Source organism: Talaromyces proteolyticus (assembly GCF_021365285.1).
Source record: "Talaromyces proteolyticus strain PMI_201 chromosome Unknown BGW36scaffold_7, whole genome shotgun sequence".
In the NCBI taxonomy this organism is placed as follows: domain Eukaryota; kingdom Fungi; phylum Ascomycota; class Eurotiomycetes; order Eurotiales; family Trichocomaceae; genus Talaromyces; species Talaromyces proteolyticus.
This window is the reverse complement of record NW_025764283.1, coordinates 1,566,014-1,591,014: the sequence shown is the minus strand read 5'-3', so window position 1 is coordinate 1,591,014 and position 25,001 is coordinate 1,566,014. Positions and strand designations below refer to the sequence as shown.

The window sequence follows — 25,001 nt, the reverse complement described above, 5'->3', positions numbered from 1 at the left end:
GCACACACTCACTACATCACGACTGCAGTCTTGCCTTCCTCTGTTCTTTATCCTGTTACTCTCGGGATAAATCTTTTGCCATCTCATTTCCATATCTTAAACCATCACTCTTTAAGACTAAAGATGCTTTCGCACACTACTCTTCTCGGTCGACTTCAGATGAATGTTACTCACCTGTGACCCGACGTCCGACTCATCCCACAGCTGTGCGTCTCAATCTTTGGATTACGCATAATTTCGCACGCGCCAACAGAAATAAACATCTATCACGTAGCCAGTGAAGCAATTTAACCCAACCCCGCTGTTCTCGTCGCACTGTTGATATCGCCCAACAGAAGAATGACAGGTCACGATAAAACCTCGCTATATGCGAAACATTACAACCCCATTGATGAGGTCCACGAATTGGTCAGTAAATACGAATTGATACAACACCCAAGCGCCGCACTCCACCACATCAAGCGCGATGCGGATTTCTACGGCCTCTTCTGTGAAATCATTGAGCGGCAGATCAGCATTATCATGAGCCGCTCTCAGGCATTTGATGACGGCCATGTTACTGTCTATGACAAGTGTTTGCTTGCCCTCTGTCGAAATGGACAGTATATCGACAGCGTTAGCGGTCAAGAGCTCTACATTCGAGAATTCATGGGAATCGACCCGAACGCTCCTGAACCAGCAGTTGAAGAGATTATCGCTAAGCATACCTGGACGAAGGGTATACTTGCAAAATGTCCGTGTACAATTTCTGTCTTCAGCTAAATATTCTTCGTAACACCCCACTGAATCAAGAGCTTACCATATAGTCTCTCAACCTCGCACCAACGCACTCACCGCAGCCGAAATCGTGGCCGTCAAAACCGAAGCTGTGACCGCTATAGACTCTTCACCGCAAAACTCCGGCCCATTCAGTGACTCATACATAGAGAGCTACGAAATCCCCAACACCGGAAACCCCGTCATCAATGAGCACATATATCGATTGATAGAGGTGTACTTTGAAGCAAAGTATGAATTCTACAAACTCAAATCTAGCGATTACCAGGAGAACGCTTCTGCAGCCAAGTATCTACGCGACAGTGCGGAAAACGCTCTGAATTACATCAACATGCACCGATTGACCCCTGAGGTTCTGATTCGAGAACTGGAAACGGTAAGCGACTATGCAAATACTAAGTCTGTTGAGTTTTTGGGAGGCAAGAAGAGGCGATTCGAGATTCGAAAGGATTCCTCGAGAGGAGAAAGACCCATGAGACGTCCAATGCACCACCGCAGTCCTTCACCGTACTACAAAGGCCAACGTGGCGGTTATAGCAGGGAGAGATATCGACATAAACGTGGACGCCGTGAGTGGTGATGCTTGCGATTGACGAAGTATTTTCAAGCCTCCAGACAGGCATATAGAGGATGAACGGGTTGGTGGAGATGGTATTGAAGAGAGGGATTTGAGTGTAGAGATTATGATCCTGACGTGCATGATCTAATATTACTCGAATTTGGGCTCTTAATCGATCTCATGGGCTGGCTGGGTAATGACAGAGCCTCAGAAGGTTAAAAAGATACATGTAATTGATAAGGACAGAAACAATATCTCAACTCAAATTCAACGCATGAAAACGATCTATCTTAAAATAGATTGGAATTGCAATAAACCACCTTCATCTGAAACAATGAAGACCAGTTCTTCATCAATATCGATAAAGAGCCGGCCCTCCTATTAAAACACATTACACTTGGTTAGCGACGTCTTCTTGACATTCAGATCCCTCATAATAGCAACCCAAACAAAACCCAACCCCATAATAGCTGTACCCGCAGCGAGAATTCTTGAGGTATAGCTCCTATACCCAATCCACTTTTGTGCTGCTATCTGCGAACTTTTGTCACCCTACTGTAGGACCAAGAATGTTTCGGACAAGGGTTGCGATAAGAAGTAGATTAACGATGAACCTAACTAGATTCGCCCACTCAAAACGTTAGCGGCGGACACGTGATGCTCCACCCGACGGTCTAGTTACTCTAGTATCCTCGCAGTTCCTACCCTTTCGCGAGGGGGAGACGGTTTTTTTGCTTATACCTTTCTCGCTATTGTCATCGTTAGATTTGGACATATTCTATATCTATGGTTTCTTTACCGGTAGTCGCTCCTTAGCGATGAACATCACCCTATGCGGAGATTGTTTCCACGTTGTCCATGATGGCCGCCTCCCGTCTTGAGCCTCCCCAGACCACTCATCCCGGCATCTCCGCCGATTCCACCTCGTCCGATGCTGGATATACGCCGTCTACGAGCTCATTCGAGCCCTCCGATCCTCAATTCACACCCGAAGCTAGCGGCACAGACGAAGGAAGTCCGCCTACTCGCCCGCAACCTGGGTCCGCCGAGCTCCCGAAGCTACAAACTAATCTTGGCAGCGATGTCGAGGCCGAATTACCAGACGAGACAGAGAGATTCTTGTCTAGGGAGAATGAGGAATTCGAAGGCAATGATGAAGGTTACGATTCCGACAAGTATTTGAAGCCTTCTCCTCGACGAAAAACATCAGGGATAGGAGCCAGCTACACTCCAGAGGAAGAGCGCGATGTTGTCAAACGATTGGATAAACGCTTGGTCTTGTTCCTGGCATTCTTATACTTGCTTTCGTTTTTAGATCGATCAAGTGAGCGGTGATTTCTGTTATCCTACCATTGGACTCACTGCTAACATGTGTCTTGATAGATATTGGCAATGCCAAAATTGCAGGACTTTCTGACGATCTAAGGTTATCATCTTCACAATATGAGTGGCTCCTTACGGCTTTCTATATTACCTATATCTGCTTTGAATGGATGACTTTAATGTATAAAGTCGTCCCAGCGCATATCTACATTCCAATATGCGTCTTCTCGTGGGGCTTGATTGCATCTTGTCAGGCGTTGGCGACATCATTCTGGATTATGGTCTTGCTACGGGCATTACTTGGTATCTCCGAAGCAGGATTTGGCCCTGGTGTGCCATTCTACCTATCACTCTTTTATAAACGCGAAGAGCTTGCATATCGAACTGGTCTTTTTATATCTGCGGCGCCTTTGGCTACCTCGTTCGCGAGCAGTCTTGCGTGGTTGATCATTAAGCTGAGCAGTCATGCTCCTATTGCACCATGGCGCTCGCTTTTTCTTATTGAAGGGTTCCCGAGTGTGGTGGTCGCAATATTTGCTTGGATGTTAATTCCTGATTCGCCTGGCAAAGCCAAGTTTTTGACGGCGCGGCAACGAAAAGTTGCAAAAATACGACTACAGGGAACCAAAATAGAACGGCATGAGTCTTCGGATGAGAAATTTAATTGGAAGGCAGTGCGTGAGACGCTTTGTGATCCTATGTCATATCTCGTCGCCGTAAGCACCCTTTTGCTTGGTCTCTCCAAAGTAATCGGTACTAATAAATCCATTGTGCAGTTAATGTTTCTAGGCTGCAACGTTGCTTTCAGCTCAATGCCTGTTTTCTTACCTACAATTATCAAAAAGTAAGTTTAGAAAGCAGAGCATGTTCCGATGTAGCTCACCTTGGTTTTTCAGTATGGGATATTCTCCTCTAGCCTCCCAAGTACTTTCAGCACCACCATTTTTAGTCGCCTTTGTGGTAGTACTAATCACTGCCTCACTCTCCGACCGCAGTCGTAGCCGAAGCCCATATTTGATCTTCCACGCACTCATTTCCGCAGCTGCGTATCTCGTCATTGGACTGACAGGGTACTTTCACTCGCATTTTCCGAAATCTCTTGACACTGTTATCCGATATATTTGTATATACCCCGCCACTTCTGGCTTCTTTTCCGCTATTACTATTATCATTACCTGGAGCATGGACAACCGAGTTGCCCATGAGGGTAAGGGCAGTAGCGTCGCCATTCTCAACGTTGTTGGACAATTTGGGCCTCTTATCGGCACCAGACTGTATCCTGACAGTGACGGACCTTTATATGTTAGCGGAATGCTTACTTGCTCCGTGTTCATGCTGTTCGTTGCCAGTTTGGCCTTCTCACTACGGCTTATTCTCGCCCGGAGGAACCGCAAGGCTGGCGAGGAAGAGGATAAAATGGGGATTGAAATGGCTGAAGGAGAAGGACTTATCAGTGATGAGTCCCAGCTGCCAGCACAATCCCAGAGATTTACATATATCATTTAATTAGCCAGCCATCCACATATTATTTCTAATTAGCCATGGAATGATATCAAAGTGTGGGCCCAACTAGCCCAAATTCCAAGACAGCTACCGCTACAAAGAACCACAATACAAATCAAAGCGAGGAAAGCAAGAAGCTGCTATTTATGCATTCGGAATATCCCTTATAAGCAGCCAATTTTGAGCGTCAGCCCGCTACAAGCATAGTAAATCCCGAGCTTCTCATTGGTGGGGTACTTTCCGGGGCAGCATTTATGCAGGTTTCTCTGCATGCACCAGAATCAAAGCCTCTAATTATGTTTTTATGTTTGTTTGTAGAAGCGACGACTACAAGATCTATAAGCCGTCGCTAATCCTTCTAGCCAAGAGTAAATCAATTCGTTTCTATGACGTATGTAAACATGATCTTCTGACCCAAAGATCTGTTAGATTGACCGTTATGTCAGCCTGCCTTGTGGTTTATTATGATTTGCACCGATTTACTATCGAATAATTGAACTTGATGAATTGCTTGATTAATTCTGAATCTCTGCCTCGGCATGAGGGTACACGAACTAATCCAACTCTCATTGTTGACAGAAGATTTTGAGCTGCCTTTGAATGCTGATAAACCGCCCTTTGAACATTCTTGTTGCATCTTTTCCAATAGCAAGTGCTAGTATTTCTCCCCGTCCAGGATGATAGTTCATAAAATTGCCGATATTATGAACGATTCTATCAATCACCAATAAATCATGCCCTTTGCCAGCATTATATACACACTGTTCCCACTCCATTATAGGTAAGTCTGAGAGAGGGTTTCCCTAGCTGATTTTCTGGGAGTCGTCATCTAGCTCTTTCTGTCGCTGTTACAATTGGCCTTTCTCGATTTTCGTTCCGAGGAAACCGTTTCAAATCGTATGCCAGGCCCAGTTTGCTCCATAGCCATATGGCCCATTTCGTTGGATCATAGTCGTACAGCCGAATGCCGTTGCGGTGTTCCCTTGGAAATTCATGATGGAATTTGTGATAGCCCTCTCCGAAGGTAAATAGCGCAGCTATAAAATTGTCACGGGGGGACTTATTGCTCTGGTATGGCTGATCCCCAATCCCATGTGCTAACATGTAGCTCTCCTCTAGACACAAGAACCGCGAATGGCCATATACTTGCTCACAGCAGAACCGCTCACTTCCTGAAAGGCTTAAATAAACTTGGAGAACTAGTTGCAGAGCCACCGGAATATAAACACAACATCAATGACCGCATTCTGCATATAGATATATATAAATCACTTGGCCTGGCATGATTATATGGTAGACTGGCTTACGTGTATCGTTTATTGATTCTGTTTACTCCAGTGTACTGTAGTAGTGCAAAATTAGCTACCCCTCCTGAATTTTTGTGCTTCGTTCCATTTTGTCTCGCACTCAATGATATAATCTTAGTTGCAGTCTAACCACTTAACAGCCACAGGTCTCGAATATCGAGTAATTAGATCTTGCTTGGTATGTTATTGGATTCAAATAGTTTGTAAGAACACTAAAGGATTTTAACTTTATATAGACACACATCTCCGAACAGTGCTATCGGGATCATCCGGACAACGACTTCCCTCTTCTATGGGATTCGATTATTACCGCCTGGGCTTGTGGTTGGGACACGATTTTTTTTATTAACTAAACTGGAAATGAATCAAATATGGAGCTTCCGCCACTAGAATCTGGGCTGCCGTTTCTAGTCTTTCAATAAACTTCCGATGTTAATATATCCTAATCCAAAGCCTTGGTCACAAGAACCTTAACACTCCAAGGCCCCTTATCTGAGTGAAAGACGGCAAAGTCGCGATCATACGCGACATCCGCATCGGTTGTCTTGTGAAGCATCATGTCAAATTCCCGAGCAAATCGAGCTATGACCAAGTATAATTCGGCATATGCCAGACTGTCAGGAATGCAGTCAGCTACACAAAGCTTATGTGTTCAATTTCACCAACGGCCACTTACTTGATACCAAGGCAGTTTCGTGACCCCTTCGCGAAATTGGTTATATAGCGCGGTAAATGTACGTCACTATCAGCTGCTGCGATCCAACGATCTGGGTCAAATTTTTTTGGGTTTGGGAAGATGGCCGGATTCATGTGAACAAACCAGCTTGACGTTACCAACGGTGTGCCAGGAGGGATCTCGTAGCCATTGCAAATAAGTGTCTCGTGTGTTGGGATTCTGGGCATTCTCCAGGAACCTCCAACTGCGAGACGAAGAGTCTCATTTACAACGGCCGTGAGATATGGCAACTGCTCCAGTTGGTTCCAGGTTGGTTGGCTTGTTGGATTAGGCATCACCGTCTTGGTTAGCTCGTCTCGCAGCTTCAACATAATATCTGGATTCTTTATGAGATGATAGGCTCCCAGTGTCAAAGTATTTGCGGTTGTTTCAGCGCCGGCACCTAGCACAATCATCCCTTCTTCAGTCAACCGATCTATTGTTCGTTCTTCTGACGGAAGAGCTGGATCTACTAGAGCATTAAAAATGCTCTGCTTCTTATTGGAAATTTTCCCTTTTGCTTGCATTTCTAGTGCGTTTGCAGACTGCTCTCGCACCATAGATCGGAAGTATGCCAATGGTTTTGACTTGGGGTTCAACTTTACCATTAGCCAGGGCGGTAACTTGTTCATCAAAGCTCCCCATATTGGAAAGAAATACAAAATATGTATGCCCTGGAATAGAGTATTGAAAGCCTCTTTAAGGTCGTTTTGTGGATAGTGTTCGTCCAGATATCCCAGGCTTTTACCGTAACAGTAATGACTAGAAATCAAAGTCAACAAAGCAGACAGGCTCTAGAGAGAACGTCGGTGGGTTTAATAAAATGACAATAGGTGTGGTTATCAGGAACTGGTATTTGGGTAACAAACCTGATGACATCTGCTGTTAAAGCTGCGAAAGCGTATTCTAGTTTTACCACTGTGCCGGTTTCCTTTGCCTCTCTGAAGCGTTGAGCCAACTTGTCGACCTTACTCTGCAGCATAGGTTCTAAATTTGTAACTGACTGCTTGGAAAAGAAATTATTCAAAATCTTTCGTCGCAGCCGATGATGATCATGAGGAACCGTTGATATCACTGATAAAGACATACCCAAGCGAGGAGGAAATGCAGGATCTTTGTCTCGCTTTCGATTCCCACCCGCATAGATCTCGTCGTAAAAGTCAGGGTCGATTATGTGAACCTGACGAGGATTGATTCGGACAATGGGCCCTTATGCAAGCTGACGTCAAAAAGGGTTGCTCTTTGGCTGTACAATCAAAGGAATTGTTCCTCCCACTCACCATATCTTTGATGCATTCTTTCTAGCTCCCAACAGAATTTGCCACCTAAAATTACATCGTAGTAGAACTCGACCAGATGTGTTGCAGCGGCCAATTTCGGACCGGGAATTTTCCTCAAAGGGTGAAAATACAGGCGATAGATAGTCCTGATCGCAATGAAAGCAAGGAAGCCAATGCCGCCAAAGACATAGATCAGCCCTATCCGACTATGCTCATTGACAATTTTCGTAAAAGTGAGTGCAAGGGTCTCCATTTTCATTGGAAAGGGTAATGCAGCCAGTGTTTCAAGTGATCCAAAAAGGATGAAAAGAGATGATGAGATCTTAGTTACTAGGCTATCTTTCATAATCCCTGTGGAAAGTACCCGCAGCGCTTGTCTTTAAATCAACTGCCTCATCGTCTATGGATACAAGTCTGATGGTGTATTTGCTGCTCTTCGGCTTTTCACGACTCATACCCGTATATACTTCCCTATGGTCGCCGACAGATATAGAGAAATTTCGGTACTAAAGGCTGTTTGTAGCTCCACTATTCAACTAGATTTGGGGGGAAGTGCAAGGATTATTTCAGCCCAAGTTGGTGCAATACGTCAGAGAGGGTGGGTCCAAGTTTTCCCCGTGTTTAGTTCTCAACATATTCCCCACGGGGAATGACCGAAGATTGGTCAATGATAAGTAACCCAGTGTCTACATGGTCTATGCAAGAAGCAGTTAAATTCCTCTGCCTACTGATCGCCAAAGAGAAGTGGGAACAAATATCAGTGAGGCCAACCAAATCGTTAACCGATTAGAAACTATTTAAGGTATCTACTTAGAACACATGGGGTCCATGGGGTCCATGGGTTCGGGGATTGGGTGCGTATCGCCCCCCATTCTCGGGTTATTGTAAGGCTAGCTCCACATTTACATTTTCCCGAAGATTAAAACTCTCTAGATTTGCCGGTCTTTTGACTGTCACGTAAAAGCCCAGGCATATTTACCGAATCTTCTGATTTCTACATAACAATCCATGTTGGGTTCCAGTCTCCAGATTAGCAAAGGTCATAAAAGTAAGCATTGAACTCGACCGCCAACTTGGCGCATTATGTTCCCTTTCCTGCATCAGACCCTCCTAGAACTTTTCAGTCTGTGCTATACAAGTCGTTTATAGATACATACCTAATACAAAAAAGAATATTGCTGTGTTCCAAAAACAGGAGTTTACTGACGCCATTCTTTTATTCGATTCTTAGGGACATCCTAGAGATGGCCCAAAGATTCTGGTATAAGGAGGTATATAAACACACAACCAATCAATAATCCCCATATATTCAACCTAATCAGCCATATTTCTATCGAAACCCATCACTTCGTTATTCCGAAGCTGTCTTCAACTTCAATGAATGCCAAAGACAAACATCACACAATAAATCTCTTCACAATGATCATTTTACTAATTGCTGGAATAGTCATCGCTTGCGTCTGCATATAGCTTACATTTCGCAAATCACATCAAAGACCCCCATGTCAATGAACTTTCATTTCACGCGGCAATGCAACTATAAGTGTGAGTTCTACTTTCATACAGTCAAAACTTCCTACAAACTTCCTTTAAAATCAGCTAAAAGGGACCTAAGACTTCTCGGCGTTACTAGAATAAAAAAGATCAATTTTGCGGATAAAGAGACATTCCTCTACCCAAGATATCTCAATTCACTCATCGAATACTGCAAAGATCAATTGAAGATTGAATCATATCAATAGTTACTAATAGACGTCGAATCACAGATGCAGTCGTTGAATCATATGGGAAGTATATCAATATCATCACAGTGTCTTGCGACTCCTTACATGAGTAAACATATATCAGAATAGGTAGGGGAAGTAGATCACATCTATCTACAGTGTCGCGAGTAGCGATGTTTTGTCGCCATTACGGGATCAAGTTTAAAGTGAATAATCTAGTCAACCTATTTAATTTCGAGGAAGATAAGAACGATTTTATTAAAGCTATCAAGCCTTTTCGTTGAAAAATTTTCCAGGTTTTAATCGTTAATGATGAGAATAATTCGAGCCAAACACTACGGGGTACGAGGGATTTTACAATATCTATATTTTTTATAGTAGCTTACAGTGATGGTACTATGTGCGATGCTAGCTTCTTCGGCGCTCGGTTGGCTGTGGTACAGATAATTCCACCCTCCAGTCAATCACAACAATCAAATGTCACAGACTAATTCTAGGGTATATTCCTACTACCTAGCTTTCATGTAGCAAGGATTCGTTAACGAGGTTGGGAATTCTCAAACTCTCTCTCTCTATTTATGCGTGATTATAAACTAGAATAATTACGAGGGCATAGCCCGAATCGCCCGATAACTTGGTATAGCCTGTAAGGCCATTATATCGGCCCCATGTCCTGTGTCATAATATGGCCTCATATTGTCTATATTGTCACTGCTAGCATTATGTCTGACTATTTAGATGGCGAGACTCAATTACCTAGCATATCTACGACTCGCAGCGAGCTATCAGCTTTATCCGGGATTCTGCGCACGTCCGAATACAGCAGCGAGGCCGTTGAAATCGACACCTCCCGTGATATAGAATATCCTAGCTATGATGACTTCAATTGGGACTTATTTCCTGGCTTTCAAGTTCCACATTAGTACACACTAGGTCGCAGAGCATGGGTATGGACTCGGATGTATGAGATCGAGGAAACAGCAACAGGGATTAAATATGCTGTCTGCAAGCAATGTCTTAAATCAAGGCCTAAGCGGAAGTGTCATAGATATGTCTGGAAAGACGGTTCTCCTAAACGTCCAATAGAGCGCCTCGAAAAACACCATAAACTTACAAAGAAAGGGCCTATACAGAAACGGTCTCGGATTTTTGAACAACTTCCAAATCAAAGCCCGCTAGAACAGCATCTAATCAACTCTCTGATATCCTCCTTTAACCCTGAGAAGTTCAAAAAACTTCTTACACGCTGGATCGTCCTTGATAACGTCGCATTTGATCAGGGAAATAGCCCAGCATTTCGAGAGATGATGCTCTACGCCAACGAAGACTTTGAACGGACAGGCTGTCTACCTATCCGCAAAAGAATTCGGGATTGGATTTTGAATTATTGGGAGGGCTACAAGGGTGTGATCGTGGAGCTTCTCAAAACAGCACAAGGAAAGGTTAGCATATCATTCGACCTATGGTCCTCACGTAACAGCCTCAGCTTCTGCGGCCTAGTGGTTTATTTCATCGACATAGGTGGTAAGCTAAATCAGTTTCTACTCAACATCCCGCGGCTGGTCGGGTCTCATTACGGCATTAATGTAGCAGAAAGTGTAGCGGCAATTATCCGCGGATTTGACTTACAGGACCGAATTGGCTATTTCATCCTTGACAACGCTGGCAATAGTGATACCTGGATGCAAGTCCTTGCTGACGAGTTCGGATTTATCTGGGAAGAGAGGCGGATACGCTGTATACGTCATATCATTAATCTGGTAGCCCGTCAGATTCTCTTTGGTAATGACCCTAACGCGGTTGAGCTCTGAGCCTGAGCCTCTTTAGTGTAGCCGGGCGCCTCATACGACCGAATCGGGCACGTTTAAATGCAGATGTTATCGGAGAGCATGCTAGCTTTGAAGTCATAGGAAGAGATGGGCCATTAACTGGCAATGAGGAAGAACCCCTCTGGCGGCCGTCTGACGTCATGCATCATCAACAGAGCCAGAACTATATCATAACAGGTACGGTGGAGCATTTTGTGCAGAATTCTGTATAAAATGCGGGATGCAATCAATGCCAAGCATCTCCAGCTCCCTTAGATAACCTCTCCCTAGAGCAATTCAGATCAGTTCAGATCAGATCAGGACGGGGCTCCCGCCCTGAACTGCCCCCCCTATTCGCACCCCTGATGTGACCTCTCACATCCCCAACGAACCTAGAGATAGGAGTCTCCTGATAAGGCTTAATCATACTGATTCCCGGGTGATTTCTAACATATAATTAATTTTTTATTCTTTTTATTATTATTAATAATATTCTTTGCGGTTGTCACCAAATGCCTGGGGCCATTACATTAATTAGCGCCATTTTGCAAGACTCCAGGATCTTTGGAAGAGCACTTTAACATTGATAATTCAGGAAATAACACATAAGTAATAGACGGCTGAGACCTCCAATATAGGATTGGAGTGACTATACTAGTCCGGCTGATCTGCGAAGCAACTTCTAAGTTACACGCCGCTAGAGCTGTGATGGCGCCTTCGGATTAGAACTTTTCAACAACTTCCATGTTCTCAATTTCCGCCTTAGATGAGTTGTCTTCAACAATTCCCTGCCCATCTGAAGTCAAGTGAACAACAACTTTATCCCCAAACAAACCCCCAATTTCTTCAACAGGAAGACCTTTGGTTTCACATATAAAGAAGTATACAACAACAGTAGAAATGAAACACAAACCCATGTAAAGGTAAAATATATTATACTTTCTGCAATTATACATCAGTGATACTATTCTTCAAGTTCAACAGTTAACAACTGTACTCACATATTCCGGAATTCAAGGGCTGATGGAGTTGTGTAGGTAATCGCCCCAACAGAATAGGCAAAGAAGCCGAGGCCCACTCCTTTTGAACGAGTTGTTGTGGGAAATATCTCCGACATCCAGACGAAAGAGGTTGCATCAATGCAGACAGTGTATATGACCATATAAACATAAAGCATAGCTGCGCATGCTCCCAGACCGGCTTTGTTATTTGAATCTAGATATTGCCTCTGTAATAAGGCTTCAATTAACAAGACTACTCCAAGTCCCGGAAACCCAATCACTAGGTAGCCTATGTTAATACAATTTATACATAGTATAATGGAACAACGTACAGAATAGTTTTCTACGTCCAATTCGGTCGACCACAAACAGTGAGATGAGGAGAGAAATGCTAGCGATAGTAGCAAAAACACCTACAAGCGTTCATGTTAACTTAGCTTAAACAATAGTCGCTTACATGCAATCATACCATATAATATAAGTGGCATAGCTCCTTCCATTCCAAGGGTGTCTAATATGAGGATGAGAAAATTCGCAATCGCAAGGATCTATATAGCATGGTTTCATTAGTACACTTCGTAGATTAAATATAGAATTAATGGATCTATATACTCCTGTAGATTGTGCTGCGAACCTATATTTAACTAGATCAGTATCCGTAGCATCATTTTTCGCAGATTATTTCTTACTGAATAAACATTGCAAGGAGAGTTCTTTTTCTCCAAGAAGGCTTTGTAAACATTTTTATATATCCTGTTTCCTCTTCTTTATCATGTTCAAGCTGTCTCATAATCTGAGTATACTCTGCATGAGCAGCCAGATCTTCAGGGTCGTTCTTATCGTGATGGATCTTTCGAAGAACTTCCCAAGCCTTATCTGTCTTTCCTGTCATGGTCAAGAACCGAGGAGATTCAGGGATAAATGGGAGGCCTGCAAGAATGATAAGAGGCCCCAAACAAGCCAAGGCTAAGGGCAATCTCCATTGCAGCGTGATATCCTTCGCATAGTAAGTACCAACAGACACCCATGCACACCTTCAAAAACATCAGCATTTTCTCGAACAAGAGACGTGGTGTATGGTCTTACACTAGATATCCAAGTGCAAAGTTCAGAGCAGTAAGCCCAGAGAGCATGCCACGGCGATGAGGGGGGGCGACCTCGGTATTATATATTGGCACCAAGGCAACAAGTATCCCCAAACCAATTCCTTGCAGCATTCGCACAATGATCAGCATCGGAATAGTAGCAGAGCCAGCAACTAAAGCACCACCAATTAAAGAACACATGCTGGCAAAAGCAAATGCCTTCTTTCTACCAAAAGAATCGGAAATCCATCCTTGTAAAAGGGCTCCGGCTGCGAGTCCAAAGTTAAACAGTCCACTTATGGCACCTAGAATGCTGATGATTTAATGTTAGCTCTTCCTTGCCTCCATTGATCCGCTTTATCATGGAAGTACTTACTTCGCCGTATAACTACTGTTTGCTAATATTTATGAGTTTTATAACATGAGCTGTACAGGAGCAAGTCATGACTCACGATCAAGATTGAAGTATGTAAAAAATCCTGGCTGGCCAATGCTAGTAACAAAAATGGCAAACCCAAAGCCATAGCTGAAGGCTCCTAAAGCTCCGAAGCAGGAGATCGCGATATTGAATGGAGTGAGCTTAGCCATGATGACCAGTATGAGGATCAATGGATGATTATTTTGAACACTGGTTGCTTGGAAGCTTGCCTTTATACCTTTGCAACACGGAGTCCGATCAATCCATGTTTTATTATAGGGTTGATACCGAAGCTCTGAAGTGGATAGGGCATTTTAATTCAAAAGAACCATCACTGGTAAACGTCATCGACTGATTATCCCGAATAACCTCGAATAGGTCTTGATTTGTATAGAAGCAATGCAAAGCCAGCAAATATACCGACAAGGTTTTGAACAAGATTGGCGCTAATCTTAAACTAATTCAGACGCTAATAAGAAGCGCCAAACGATTAAGAGCAGATTTAGCTAGTACCTGGAGACCCCTCAAAGTTAGACAACTAGCCGTATATCTAGCTTTGGAAAATCACTTCATTCGGCACTACAATGGGATGAGGAATAACTTTTAGGTTTGCAACCCCGCATTTTGGCCCGTGATAAATATGCCGAGTTACATTTGCCGAAGTAACCCTTCTCTCCCACTGCTCATCTATGCTGCTTGCAGTCAGTTCGCTAGCCTGGTATTTTGACCTAATGTACAATTTTCCAGCTCCTCTTTCAGCTTCGTAATATTGAGTCTTTCCGAGGTCGGGCATCGCACTTGCTAAGATATGCGCTGGAGAGGATGCCGTATGCACTCGATTAATACTATTATGAGTCGATACTATTACTGAACTCTATTATGGATACGGCATTCAGGGGTTTATCTGGGACAACCCTGTGGGCAGATTTGAATCAAGAAGAGTTTTCAGATTTAATATTCCAGTCATTATCATGTTATCTCCCAGGAAAAGCGAGTCAGCGGTTAGAAGAAGGGAAAAGGATCACATTCTCAACAATGTTAATACGAAGTTTGAGTGGCGATTTGAGGAGGTTGAACTTTTTAATTATGATACAAAGGTCACGGTAAAAAGCTAATGGGAGCTTGCATTAGAAGGAAGGGTAGCCTAACCCCAGTGATTCAATGCTGAAAAAATCACACGCTCACTCCTCCAGAAAGCCGATGTGACCGCTCTTTATCAATATGATCATCATCTGGTCGTACATTCCCTCAAATTTGGGGAGGGTCACCAGGCTTATCGACAATTACCGACTAGAATATTCACAGGAAAGGAGAGGGATTTCTCGTGCATTCTACCGCTCAACTGAAAGAGGCAAAACCTCGAATCATCACATCTCGTACAAACTCTGCGCTCGGGGTCTGTCTCGAGTAAATCGCCTAGTTAAGCCCTAGGCTAGTCGCTCCAGTTATTCCTATAGGGCAATTATGCGGTGGTTTAGATCACCTGTCGGTCAAAAGTGCTGATCAAAATGCAATGTCCTAAGAGACTTACTTTACGACTTAAAGCTGGATTAATTGACCAAGTATCCAGTTTGATGTTGAATAACTAGATAGGTGATGGCAAGACTGGAAAAGACAAGGCTGAATCCTTCATTCAATTGCGCCACCTACCATTCCCTACTTTTCCATCTTGATTTCATCGATGGGTTGAAATAGTATAACAGACCGGAGATAAAAATCAAAAATCCTCCTCCGTAAATGCGCCTTCTATACACTTGGTGGTGGTGGTGGTGGTGTATTCACTCGCTGACCTCACCCCTTGAGTTGTAACCCTGAACTGAGGTACAATTGATGATGATTTCTTTAAATCTATGTATGCAGATACTGCTATTTATAGTCATAGTAGCTGCTGTTGCCTGCTAGACTACCACTGGTAGCCTAGCAGTATACATATCACATGATCTGAGATCCAACACTACCCCTGTGCCAGGGACCAAAGGTATCCTAACACTCTCAAAGGATCCCAGATCCAGATCCGACCTCGCATTGCTTTGAGACAGAGCCTGACTAGTACTTCAGTTATTAGGCCACATCAAATCGTCTATCTATGCCATCTCCCCTGACAAGAGGTTCAGACAATTTACCAAATTCTCATATAGGGGCCTGTATAAAGCTTTAATAAATATATCAGCGAAATTATCTTTCATATCAACACATTGAGCATCAATAACTCCTTCCTCCACCTTTTCGCAAATAAAGTGGTACTTAACATCAATATATTTTGACTTGCTATAGAATTCTGTTTCTAATAGGCTTTAAACAGAATTACCATCAATGTGAACGCGAGGGATGTGGAGATCATTGATAAAGTTACAAATCCATACTGCTTCCTTTAAAGCCTCCACACATGCAATATATTCTGCATCTATAATTAATATGGCCACTGTCTTCTGTCTTTAAGATGACCAATATACGGATCCTCCAGCAAGTATAAACACCTATCCAGTCAGTAACTTACACAACTCTTCACACCCGGCAAAATCACTATCAACAAATCTTGGTAGTTGAAGCCCATATTTGTCTAATTAAATAATTCCTTTACCTAGATCATATTCCAAATATATGAATATATGATCCACAACGTCTATATCTAATTCAGATTGAACGTGTATCATCCTATATAACATCTAATAAAGATAATGTCTGGTCTTATCTGATTACTAATACAATTAAGCGATCAACTTTGCAGAATTTAGTATTAGTAATGTAATTCTCCTGCTTCATAAGTATGTATATCTTTCTCAAGAGGCGTCTTGACTGGCACTGTTATAATCTAAGGCACGTGTGTATTCTGGTTATATGTGGAAGATTGTTCTATCGTACATGAGAGGGACCTAGGGCTCATATATATAGCCAAAGGTATACAAAGAACATCTATCTATAGCCTGAAGGGTTTCACTATGGTGAAAGCCCTTTGATCATGACAAAACCATTCTGAACTTCATAGATACAGATTGACTTTCAGTTATTGCACCCCTCACATTGTTGCGGTTTCCAGGCGAGAGGTCAAGAACATGAGTCAATTCATTAACAAGACGAACTCTGAAGCACTAAAACTAAGCAGGGGGGAGCTCAGGTTTATAAGCCTGAGCTCCCAGACTAATCTATCTATATTTGGCAGTGCATATCCTGCAGAAAACCACTATCTGTATGGGGAGGTGGGAGATCTCCTGCAGAAATATAACTCTTGCCGGAGTTGTCCTGCCAAACCCTAACAGCTCACACGTTTGGCTCCCAAGAAGGAGGCCGAGGCCCCGCCAACCACTATAAGGCCTCTAAGTCGCCCTGCGCATATACGCAGATTGCGGCGAGGAATTTGTTTGTACATTCAAACGCTAGGCACTAGTACCAGTCCGGGGCAGGCAGTGGGGGGAATTTGGGCCTAGTATTAATACGTGTTTCACTTCACCGCATCACAGCACGTGGGACAATCACCATCATGATAATTAATATTAAATATTTAATGGCAACCGAAACACCTGCGGGTAATTAGGAGATGCTTAGTTTGAGCCTTAGGCGCAAACTGCCAAGATGGCACGCACACTCGGCCGTTGCTACTGCAGCATCACTCACTCACTCACTCACTCACTCACTCACTCACTCACTCACTCACCTCACCATGCCTACCCTGTCTGCCCTGTCTACTGCCCTTTCCACCTCGCCCATCTTGCCCATTTCACCTCGACAGCCTCTCTCTTGTCGCCCTGCTTGTATTTTGCTCTGTATTCACCTCTCCTCGACAGCCCCCCCTGTGTCTATCGTGAGCTCGCCTCTCTCCCTTGTCCACCGCCCCGCCCCCTCCGTCCTCTTCGCAATCGAAGAGCACCCCCATTCGGTTAGGTGGGCAACTCTGGTGTGGATTACTATGATTGACCCCGGTGATTTTGTTAGTACGATGGGCCTCACAACTTTGCCGTAATAGTTAATATGCGGCTTTCACTAGATCTGTAAGGTCAAGTCTCCCCATTATAAAGCAAACCAGACACTAAAGATTGGCCAAACATCAAGATGCAAATTTACATAATCCCCACATAGCATGAGAATAAAAAACGTATTAACAAAATCAATGGGGTCAACCATAGTATGTACGAATTCGATATAGCACTATGATTAAATTTACGCGTATGAGAGAAGCGTATTGTTCTTGTAATTCAAATACACCTAAAATAAGGGTATTTTTTACACAGTAATATTCATTAGCTCAATATTCTCAAGACTGGTCTGTGCGCTGGACCCTGGACTTTTCTATTTAAGTGGCCGTAATTTAAGTTAACTAGGCAGCATTCACAATTCTTATTTATTGTTTTCTTGTTCTCAACATCTGCCGGCTTCTTCTAATCGCAAAATCTCTTCCCCTTAGACGGAAAGAACTAGAACATACACTATGTCAGCACAAGCTGGTGAAAAATTACCAATATCGAAATATCAATACTATTGTGAATTTCATGAGGACTCTTACAGTGTTGGAGTTGTTGACGATGACGGTGCAGTCCTTTATGAAGACCCTTATGGCGGCCTTCTAAATGATATTGTGCGATACAATGACGTGGCTAAATTAGCCCAATATCTGGATATCAACACTCGTGCTACTCTGGGCCAGGTTGAGGTATACCACTGGGACCCATTTTATGTTGCTGCAGAGTCTGGGAGTACTGAAGCGCTTGACCTGCTTCTCAAGCATTATAACGCTCATTTAAACGACACTGACATGATACCATTTGAAAAACGACAATTTCGTCTGCTTAATGTGGCCTGCTTAAACGCTCGGGTCGAGACTGCGCTGTTTCTTTTGGATACCCAATCTGCACTGGCAAGCCTCCACGCCAGAGATAATTCCATGTACTGTAAGGACGGTGACACCCCACTGCTCTCGGCTGCAGATTCCTTCACTCATTTGCCACGCCGCTTCGAACAAGATGATGACCTTGCAATCCATGCCCAACAGGCTCGTGCTGAAGAGCTTATGAATCAACTCCTTAACAGAGGAGCTTCCGCCAAAGATGTAATGATGTCTATTAATCAACAGGTTTCAGAAACAGTCCTTAGTCGGGCCATTTCGAGGGCCAGTTATGGTTTAATAAAACGACTCATTGCCGAAGGAGCGGACCCGCATGTCAAGATTGTACAGCTGGCTGATTTCGGTCAACACGAGCAAGTGCATGGCGTTACTCCCCTTCATCTTGGAAGCCTCCATGCGAATATTGATGGTGTTCGGGCCCTGTTTGATCATCGTGGAGACAAGGCTACTATTATGGAAATGGTCTTGTCTAGTGATAGCGGCGGTCGCCTTCCCCTTCACTGGGCTGCACGAGGGGCTCATAGTTCAGAGTACCACTATATGCTTCCTCGTAACGAAATTGTTACACATGCAGTCAGCACTATCAACCTACTTTTATCTATCAATCAAGACATAATCAATGTTCAAGACCATAAAGGATACAATGCCTTGTGGTATACAGTTTTTGGCTTTAGAGATTGTATTAACCAGCATTTCGATATTCTGAAGACATTGTTTGAGTATGGAGCATACGGAAATATACGTGACCAAGATGGTATGAATATGTTGCATTTCTTAGGTTTCACACAGGACGGTGAAGCCATAGATGCCGCAATAATAGAACACCTAATATCCCATGGTGCCAACATCAATGATATTGATATACGTGGAAATACTCCACTCAACCAAATGGCGATAAACTTGCGTCAAGTTGAGGCCGTGCGGGCTTTACTTGGCTGCGGGGCCAGTATAGCGGTAAAGAACTTGAGAGGTGATACTCCGCTTCATCAGGCAGCACAAGGAAAGGTCTTTCCCTACAGAGACGGACCGGGCATTGAAAGGCATGGCGTCCCGCTGGATGCTAAGATCAGAGCACAAGACGAGATGATGAAAGTCTTAAAAGAAGCGGGTGATGAGTTCGACATGATGAACAAAAAGAATGCAGACGGCAAAACTCCACGACAGCTGCTGGAGGAAACGCGAAATAAATGGGGCCAGCAGGAGCGGGAACGACTGAGTCGTATTTCAACACTTGAAAAGTGACTGGACGGTCCCTGCCCCTGGATTGAGATGGCACCAAACTCCTGAAGCTGTTCCCCATGGCACGCCTAGATGAACTTACCAAATATTTCTTTGGCCGATCGTATAGGTTGATTGGCAGCGTTACCGTTTATCAAGCGACAAAAGTTAAGCATTGCGGTTATGGAATCGCTAAAAAACTGCTGTAGACTTCAATAAACGGCTAAAATAATTTGATCTGGTCTGAGATTTGTATCGGTAATTATTTAAGCTTTCTAACTTTCAGATCAATTTCTAGATACAGTCTACATATTATACACCCAGTATTAAGATCTCTGCTTCACACAAATAAAAAACGAATGTACAGAGTGAAATAGTTTCCTTCAAGTGTCCAGGTATTCAATGTTGTAGAATACTACTGATCATCTCACAACATTAGAGGAACTTTTACAGATATACTCCATAAGCTTATTAATATTTTATAAAAGTCCTACTATATATAAACATTACTATAGTTGACATATATTTAACGAAGTGTATCCTGACAATTGAAATGATAAAGGTCCGGTTTATATCTAATGGTAGTTATCTTCTGTATCTACATTAAGCCTGATTTGAGACTACATTAATCAGTATGTTGGCAGATCTACACTAGTTGGTATACAATCTCTGCGGTATATTCCCATATAACCGCATCTAAAAATCATTCTCATCTCAAGTCCAGTGCCGGAAACTTATTCTGCATTCTAATGAGCACTTTGTAGCAACCCCTCGACACTAAGTCCTGGTAATTCCCAATGAGCCAAACTCAACTGGAGAAGAGCCATCGGTTCGAAAGTTGTAGTCGAATGCGCCATCCACCGGACTCAGGTTGGTCAGGCCATTAAAGCTTGTCATCCTCCATCCATTACCAGCGTCAGGCAAAGTTGGCCACAGTTGACGAAGTACACTCGCTGAAAAGATATTCTCGGCCTGGAGCCATGTCCCCTTTGTTCTGATAGTTAGCCTTTGTTTGAACAAAATGCAAGAGGAGGAAAGGAAGGAATAAGGAAACAAAGACTGAGGATATACGGTGGAAATATTTCAGATGCTGTAGATGAAAAATACACTTACAAAGTTGAACATCAACTCCGGAAGGCCAGAATCGACGCCATTGTTAGGTCGATGGCCAGGATACCATCGGCCATTGTGCCTCGGGCATGCGAGGGCATTAGTACGAGAATTATAATTTTGCAAGGTGCCCCTATTGTATCTCCCGCCGTAATTGGTCGAGAACCTGTATTCAGCGCGAAAATCGGCCGTATAGCCCCGTGTTACCGCACTAGGTCGGGTAAATGTCTGGCTCTGATAGACGGTGGTAGCCACGACACCAGGGTAGTAACCCGGTTCATTGCTCAAGAATGTATTTTCATCCAAGTCTATGTGAAGATGAAAGATGATCCAGCTGTCTTCATACGCTGTGTGCGCGGTGTCGGCGTACCGAGCACGCATAGATGGCGTGGGCGCCACACCTACTTGAGGGCCAATCCAGAAGGCAACCTCAAGAGTCACTTGACGACCATCATTTCCCTGAGTATCAAGCCAGCGTAGGTAGTGTAAACTCAGGTCTCCCTAATGAATATTCTAGTCAGTAACAGAATTTGGCACCTCGACCCATAATGAAGCAACATACATCTAGAACTCCTCTTATGGCAGCAGCGGCAGTCGGCTGTGTACCATCGTCGGTGCGATCATTTACCCCTATCTCAGATAACGCTCTCACTGGGAAATTATTAAAGAGATCGCGTTTCGAGCCTGAAGAGCTGGGCGGGATCTCACATAGTGCGGCTGTGGCAGAAGTCAAATTTTGTAGTCCCTGAGCCGACTCAGCGATGTTGCAAAGCGCCTCAGAAATCAAACTCTCAGGAGAATAAATGGGGAGCCCAGACCATCTATCCACGGAGCCGTATAATACGTTGATAAGAGTAGAGGAATTGGCGCCAACGCTGCCAAACCCATATTCTACTAGATCACTGTCCCACCTATAGGCATAGTCCTTTCGGGGATACTGAGACGATATCCAAGCTGCTAGCAGCGGTAGCAGCTGCGAGAGGGTTTTAGACTGATCGGTAGCGCGAGTGCTCAGCAGATCTCGAGTGGTAAAAGAAGCGCTGTACTGGGAATCCCAGCCGCTCGGGCACACAGGGTTTGCAAGGAATTCCTTGACCAATGCATCGAACTCTTGCAGCGTCCGATCTACCACAGGCCCAACACCTCGTGGAACTACGGTGCTGGGAGACACACCGGAGCAACAGTATGCCTCGTTTCCAAACCAGCAGTTTTCCGAATTCGCCGTCTTCTCAGCCCCCCAAACCACACTTATTTGTTGCTCAGCAATGCGGACCGAGCCAGACGGGCACGAGTCGCTGCAGTATGCCTCATTAGTGAATATAACCTCATGGCCAAACCAGTCACAGTTTGTGAAAGCATCTGGAATAGAGGCTCCACAACAGTAATTATAATTTTGGCCACTATCACATGACGGCAGGCCGCCCCAACCATCCCGAGAGCCTACAACGAATGTAGGATAACCAGACGGGCAGGTATTGTCACTCTCACAGCTCGAGGTCCATTGACACTCCGACCAGGGCTTTGTTGATTGCGTGAGGGTACAGCAGGCCGATTGATATCCCGAGCTGCAACCAGCGGCGATGGTTCCCACCTCTGCTTCATCGCTGTTGCAGCCACCTTGACACTTTCCGCTATTATGAAAGCCTCGCCATTGACATGTTGGAACATCGTTCGAGGTAGGGCAACAAAGTGTTTGCGTTGCGTCAGAACCTGAAGAACACTCAGTTGAGTCAAGCATGAGCTGCGACGTCTCATCGCCACGAACGATAGTGGTAAAGCCACTTGGACAAACCTCCCCACAGTTAATGAAGCGGCAGTAATCGCCCTGTGCAGATAGGTGAGCTGTCCCTGGAAATTCGAGAATTTCACCAGTCAGGCCTGTAGAATGATCTAGGTTGATCTTATTACCCAGAGCCGCCGCCAGCCCTTGCGAAAAGGTGTTATTACTGTCATCATTATCGACAGACCAGACCAGGACGCCGCCAAGACACTCTGACTTAGCAAAATCAGCCTTGAGCTTCCATGTGTCTTGATCATCGAACGAAACCCATTGATCATTATTCCACGTGATAGTCTTGACAGCTGCATCTGTATACAGTATAGGAGTAAGATTATTGTCGTTAATGATTTGATTTATTTCATTGTTGAAAAGAATCCCTGCTGTGGCACTGCAATCACCAGCATCACCGGCTGAGAGGTACGCACAACCAGGTTCGGAGCATGATGAGCTAGCTAGAGTGAAACTACGCCCATAAAAGGCCAGGCCCAAATTCACCTTGGACGCGGTGATGTTATTCCGCCAGAGCAGGTCAAGAGCCGACTCAATTTCTGTCAGATTGGTATGGGCATTTAGATAGGCACCGGTCCACTGGCTGCCAATGTCCCAGGTGCCATGAAGGTCGTAGCTCATATAATTGAACCAATCAACCGAAGGTTCAATAGAGACTAGATCAAAGTGCTGCAGATACCAATAACTGGTAGGTAGTGTAACAGATAGACCAAATTTATAATCATCCAGCGCCTTTCTCAGATTAGCTAAGAAGATGGGAAAGTTTTTATAGTCTTCCGCCCGACCATTACGGTCACCAGCAGCGGGATATTCCCAGTCGATATCGACCCCTGTAAAGCCCCAGGTAGTCATGAAGAGGGTTAGAGATGTGAAGAAGGCATTTTGATGAACTGTGTCGGCCGCTGAGAGATCTGAGAAGGTTGTGACGGTCGGTGAATCGCTGTCAGTAAAATCCCAGCCACCAATAGAGAGCCATAGTTGTTGTCCTAAATCTCGAGACTGAAGCGCTTGAAGCTGGGGGTAAAGTTGTTCATCTCCTGGAGATCCGGATATGACCCCAAATGTGTCTGGATTGATACTGCCAAAGGCGAAGTAGATGTGTGTGTAGACACCCTGGGGGAAGCCCAAAGGGGTCATACCACCACAGGGCCGTGATGCACCTGCCGAGTTGTAATACCCGATGACACGAGCGAGGGAGTGCGAATTTGCACTACATGAAGGTCTGGGGACAGTTGTATTTCCACAAAAAAGATCCGTTGTTCCGCAAAAGCCGTATGGACTGCAGCACACATTTAGTGGGCATGTAGTAGCATTGGTATACTGCGTCGGCCAGTCGCCGGGATTGCATTCTGATTTGGCATCACAATTGTTGATACATTTGGCAGGAGAGCAATAGTCTGGCCCAAGGCCACAGATATTGTTTGTACCGCAGCAACCAGTGACGCATGGCACAGTGGCACTACAGTGGGTGTCTGCGGTGGCCAAGGGAAGATAGCCTAGGCCGACAAGCAGGATAACAGCGATAGCTATTAACATGGTTTGATTGTTCAGTGTCAGTATAGGAATGGGATCAATGAAAAAATTGCCCAAGGAGAGATTAGAAGTCGACCGCGGTTTCGTTTTCTCATGAGGAGAAACTCAGAGAGAACCTTGAATGCTTAATAAGAAATATGATATAAATCTAGTGAAAAAAACATCACACCAGCCGGTACTATGCCTCTATTAGAGGCCTTGTAAAGTATTTATCATTTACAATTGGTAATAGGAATCCTTGTCGCTGAAAATTGAGCAGATATATTCCAACATTGTCACTAAGCATTATATTGCCTGATATGTGATAGCTTGAGGCAAAGACTAAACTGGAGATTGCATATTCTAATTTAGTGTAGAAGAAAAATTTTCTGGAGACAAGGATTGTCGTATATTAAATTCCACATACCGATATACTGCGCCGCAAACTGCAGCTCCATAAGGAGGTAGGGTGCAGTGCCACCTGTAAATCTTCCATTTTTGGTTTTCGTTGCAGGATAAACAAAATTTTTCTTCCGATGGCTTTGGGAGAAGCGAAAGCAGCCGAAGATTTCGACCAATAGATGCTTCAAAAATACGCTACAATTTCCACAATATGCAGGAACAGGGGCCTGTTTGTTGATATTAAAATGTTGAAAACAGGGGCCCAGAATTATTCATCCGGTCCCTTTCTCGTGATATTAGGCTCGCGATGTCAGCGCTTAATGACTTCGTTATATTGGTTGATTTTCTAGCCAGGCCCACTTCAGTCCTAAGGCTTGCATGACCTCAACACTTAGTATAACCCCCAATGAAACTAGCTTATGTCCTGGATTTTTCATTACAAGACGCTGGCTTGTTTCATTTCATTACAAAAAATTACCAAATGCAGATACGTAGGTTCTTTCGCTGCCGCAATATCAAGGCGATTCCATCCGGCCCACTTGGCGTAATGTTATGCCTAGAACAAGCCCAACAAGAGGAGTGGCTTTCCTATCAGGTGGTGGTAAGCCTTGTCTTGGCCATGGACTAAGAACA

The 25,001-nt window shown here is 44.1% G+C and overlaps 6 protein-coding genes across 6 annotated transcripts; 3 read left to right on the top strand and 3 right to left on the bottom strand.

Moving 5' to 3' along the window:
- The first annotated feature begins 1 nt into the window (after nt 1).
- Nucleotides 2-1,445, top strand: BGW36DRAFT_451988 (uncharacterized protein). The gene is made up of 2 exons (XM_046221835.1): nt 2-733; nt 807-1,445. Exons 1-2 carry the CDS (start codon nt 340-342, stop codon nt 1,355-1,357), a joined length of 945 nt encoding a protein of 314 aa, XP_046071393.1. The 5' UTR covers nt 2-339; the 3' UTR covers nt 1,358-1,445.
- A 567-nt stretch (nt 1,446-2,012) lies between these two features.
- Nucleotides 2,013-4,664, top strand: BGW36DRAFT_381053 (putative MFS transporter). The gene is made up of 4 exons (XM_046216390.1): nt 2,013-2,660; nt 2,720-3,375; nt 3,436-3,503; nt 3,556-4,664. Exons 1-4 carry the CDS (start codon nt 2,195-2,197, stop codon nt 4,163-4,165), a joined length of 1,800 nt encoding a protein of 599 aa, XP_046071392.1. The 5' UTR covers nt 2,013-2,194; the 3' UTR covers nt 4,166-4,664.
- Nucleotides 4,665-5,911: 1,247 nt separating this feature from the next.
- BGW36DRAFT_360290 (benzoate 4-monooxygenase cytochrome P450) lies at nt 5,912-7,717 on the bottom strand (the record flags this gene model as incomplete). The annotated part of the gene is made up of 4 exons (XM_046214160.1): nt 5,912-6,083; nt 6,146-6,946; nt 7,054-7,393; nt 7,465-7,717. The coding sequence occupies 4 exons, from the start codon at nt 7,715-7,717 to the stop codon at nt 5,912-5,914; spliced, it is 1,566 nt and encodes a 521-aa protein (XP_046071391.1).
- A 3,881-nt stretch (nt 7,718-11,598) lies between these two features.
- On the bottom strand, nt 11,599-13,670 carry BGW36DRAFT_343301 (general substrate transporter; the record flags this gene model as incomplete). Its single annotated transcript, XM_046213148.1, has 8 exons — nt 11,599-11,938; nt 11,998-12,277; nt 12,330-12,410; nt 12,467-12,545; nt 12,610-12,631; nt 12,687-13,031; nt 13,084-13,395; nt 13,531-13,670. 8 exons carry the CDS (start codon nt 13,668-13,670, stop codon nt 11,719-11,721), a joined length of 1,479 nt encoding a protein of 492 aa, XP_046071390.1. The 3' UTR covers nt 11,599-11,718.
- A 4,149-nt stretch (nt 13,671-17,819) lies between these two features.
- Nucleotides 17,820-20,043, top strand: BGW36DRAFT_381048 (ankyrin repeat-containing domain protein). Its single transcript, XM_046216389.1, has one exon. It carries the CDS (start codon nt 17,924-17,926, stop codon nt 19,577-19,579), a length of 1,656 nt encoding a protein of 551 aa, XP_046071389.1. The 5' UTR covers nt 17,820-17,923; the 3' UTR covers nt 19,580-20,043.
- Nucleotides 20,044-20,053: 10 nt separating this feature from the next.
- On the bottom strand, nt 20,054-24,282 carry BGW36DRAFT_381047 (uncharacterized protein). Its single transcript, XM_046216388.1, has 3 exons — nt 21,228-24,282; nt 20,669-21,166; nt 20,054-20,542 (listed from the first exon to the last, which is right to left on the bottom strand). Exons 1-3 carry the CDS (start codon nt 23,988-23,990, stop codon nt 20,333-20,335), a joined length of 3,471 nt encoding a protein of 1,156 aa, XP_046071388.1. The 5' UTR covers nt 23,991-24,282; the 3' UTR covers nt 20,054-20,332.
- Between the last annotated feature and the right edge of the window lie 719 nt (nt 24,283-25,001).

What these genes read in the sequence shown, in the direction of transcription:
- BGW36DRAFT_381048 (XM_046216389.1), top strand. Translation starts at nt 17,924, where the DNA reads ATGTCAGCACAAGCTGGTGAAAAATTACCAATATCGAAATATCAATAC.
- BGW36DRAFT_381047 (XM_046216388.1), bottom strand. Translation starts at nt 23,990, where the DNA reads ATGTTAATAGCTATCGCTGTTATCCTGCTTGTCGGCCTAGGCTATCTT. An exon ending in CCATAAGAGGAGTTCTAGAT is followed by an intron (nt 21,167 to 21,227) that starts GTATGTTGCTTC and finishes AATATTCATTAG; the next exon opens with GGAGACCTGAGTTTACACTA. An exon ending in CGGAGTTGATGTTCAACTTT is followed by an intron (nt 20,543 to 20,668) that starts GTAAGTGTATTT and finishes ATCAGAACAAAG; the next exon opens with GGGACATGGCTCCAGGCCGA.
- BGW36DRAFT_451988 (XM_046221835.1), top strand. Translation starts at nt 340, where the DNA reads ATGACAGGTCACGATAAAACCTCGCTATATGCGAAACATTACAACCCC. An exon ending in GAAGGGTATACTTGCAAAAT is followed by an intron (nt 734 to 806) that starts GTCCGTGTACAA and finishes CTTACCATATAG; the next exon opens with TCTCTCAACCTCGCACCAAC.
- BGW36DRAFT_381053 (XM_046216390.1), top strand. Translation starts at nt 2,195, where the DNA reads ATGATGGCCGCCTCCCGTCTTGAGCCTCCCCAGACCACTCATCCCGGC. An exon ending in TTCGTTTTTAGATCGATCAA is followed by an intron (nt 2,661 to 2,719) that starts GTGAGCGGTGAT and finishes GTGTCTTGATAG; the next exon opens with ATATTGGCAATGCCAAAATT. An exon ending in CTATGTCATATCTCGTCGCC is followed by an intron (nt 3,376 to 3,435) that starts GTAAGCACCCTT and finishes TCCATTGTGCAG; the next exon opens with TTAATGTTTCTAGGCTGCAA.